Below are 2231 nucleotides of genomic sequence, written 5' to 3' on the forward strand. Positions count from 1 at the left end.
GACACCAAACGCCGGGAAACACCGTGCGCGTGGGGCCCCGAATCCTGGGAAACACTGTGCCCATGGAGCACTGTCCCCAGGTGACACCCTAATAATCCTGGGAACACTGAGCCCCAAGGGCCGCCAGATCCTGGGAAACACCGTGTCCATGGGACACCCTCCCTAGCAGACACCGAATCCTAGGAAACGCCGTGTCCTTGGGCCGCCATCCAAAGAGGAGACCAACTCCTAGGAAACACCATGCCATCCTCACCACAGTCCTCAGGAGATGCCAAATCCTGAAAAACACCGTCTCCACAGGCCACTCTTCCTAGGGACCACCAAATTCCCAAGGGGCCACCAAATCCTGGGAAACACCATGCCTATAGACCACCATCCTGTGTGCAGGTGGCATTGAATCCTGGGAAGCACATCCACGGGCCACCATGCCCAGGGAATATTGAATCGTGGGGAACACTGTGTCTGTGGGCCATCATCCACAGGGGACACCGACTCCTGGCAAATACCGTGTCCATGGGCCACCATTCCAGAGCCTGAGCTCCTCGCTGGTGCCCCTTCAGGAAAAGCCATCCTGTTCCCTCACACTTTGCATTTCCCTGAGTTAATGCTGCCCAAAGCTTTTGCTCTTCCCCCAAAAACCAGCCCCAGCTGCTGTGGGGAGGCCCTGGCACAGGCTGTCCAGGGAAGCTGTGGCTGCCCCATCCCTGCAAGTGCTCAAAGCCAGGCTGGACGGGGCTTGGAGCAACCTCGGATAGTTGCAGACAGAGGTGCTAAGGAAACCCAGACCCGTCCTTTGTGGATTGTTTGGTTGGGTTTTTTAAGGCGTTTGCAAATTCCAGGGATAAATCCTTGAAATGAAACTTGATCGCTTCTTGCCAAGGGGCAAAGCAGAAACCACTAACAGCGTCACAAATGTGCCAGGTCAGCAGAGCCGACGTCACTTTGATGGGAAACGTGTAAAACGTTTGGTTACGACCTTCCCAGACTCAGTAATTTGGCTGTTTTTAAATTAGGCAGGCAAGGATCCAGCTCAGGATCCAGCTCAGGATCCAGCTCAGGCCTGGAATTGCACTCCAGTGTCTCCATCAAGTGGAGATAGGAGGCTGCAGGAAGAAGGTGGCCCAGGCATCCAGCTCTCGCATGTTCCAGTGGCAAGCAGGGCTGTGGGAAAGCAGTTTCCGGAGCTCCTGGGACACCCCCAGATTTGGGAATCACAAAATCACTTAGGTAGGAAAGGATCTCCGAGATCATCAAGCCCAGCCGTTCCCCCAGCACTGCCCTGACTAACCCATGTCCCCAAGTGCCACATCCACATGAAGACACACGTGGTCCCTCGTGGGGCCAAAGCCCCCCAGTGCTCTCCTCCCAGACTTCTCCTTCCCAGCTCCTACAAATTCCAGAGCCTTTCCGAAGCAGCTCGACATCGCTCTCCTACTGTCAGCTTTTCTCTGGGAAAATCCACCTGATTCACCTCCTTCCACCCAGTGGAAAGAGATGGAGCAAAACCCAGAGCAGCTTTAAGCAAAAAGGTTTCCAAAGGCATCTCCTACCAGGCAGAGCCAGGCTTGGGGCACTGCCCATGTTCCAAATCGAAAAGCCAGGAACCCTCCAGGGATGTCTCTGGCACTACTAGCAGCAGCAGGAAGGGGGCTGTGAAACGTCTTACCCCAAAACCAGGTGCTTGTACAGAACAAGAGCCCACTCACGGAGCTGTCCCTGTTTTGTCCCTGGGATCACTCACTTCCCGCGGCACCTGGGCTCCCGGGTGTCCTGCCCAACCTCCCGCCTGGAGGCACCGACAGGGCTCCGCAGGGACGGGGTCTGCAGCACCACCACGCCCTGCGGGAACACTGCAGGACGTCCCTGCCGCTCTCCCGGGCTCACCTGCAGGCAGGTGAGGTAAGGGAAGCTTGCAGATGCTGGTCCAGCACCCAAAGCAGGGTGCAGAGGGAATCACGACAACTCGATGTGCGGGGATTGGAAACAGACGCAGCCCAGGCTCCCTCCTGCGGGGGCCGGCGGGCAGACATGGTGCGAGCATGCTGTCTGTCCCTTATCCCGCCCAGCCCCTAACCAGGCTGCTCCCTCTCCTCCCTGCTGCCCAGCCCTGTCCCACCTGTGCCTCATCCCTAACCAGGCTGCTCCCTGTCCCTCCTGCTCGCTAACTCCACCGCCCTCAGCCCCGCTCCCGCCGGAGCCCACACGGGGCAGTGGGCGTGGCTCCCCACAAG

General features: G+C 58.1%; 2 protein-coding genes across 2 annotated transcripts in view; one reads left to right on the forward strand and one right to left on the reverse strand.

Moving 5' to 3' along the window:
• The window catches only part of LOC103621860, a 21221-nt gene extending 19011 nt beyond the window's left edge, over positions 1-2210 (reverse strand). The window contains 1 exon segment of the mRNA XM_017743396.1: positions 1885-2210. Within this exon segment, the coding sequence (XP_017598885.1) occupies positions 1885-2030 (146 nt within the window). The 5' untranslated portion in view covers positions 2031-2210.
• Positions 1-2231, forward strand: part of NDUFA10 (NADH:ubiquinone oxidoreductase subunit A10) — a 41668-nt gene that overhangs the window by 11807 nt on the left and 27630 nt on the right. The gene's annotated exons all lie outside the window — the stretch shown is intronic.

The sequence above is a fragment of the Corvus brachyrhynchos genome, unplaced genomic scaffold (assembly GCF_000691975.1).
Source record: "Corvus brachyrhynchos isolate BGI_N302 unplaced genomic scaffold, ASM69197v1 scaffold79, whole genome shotgun sequence".
Taxonomy (NCBI): Eukaryota; Metazoa; Chordata; class Aves; order Passeriformes; family Corvidae; genus Corvus; species Corvus brachyrhynchos.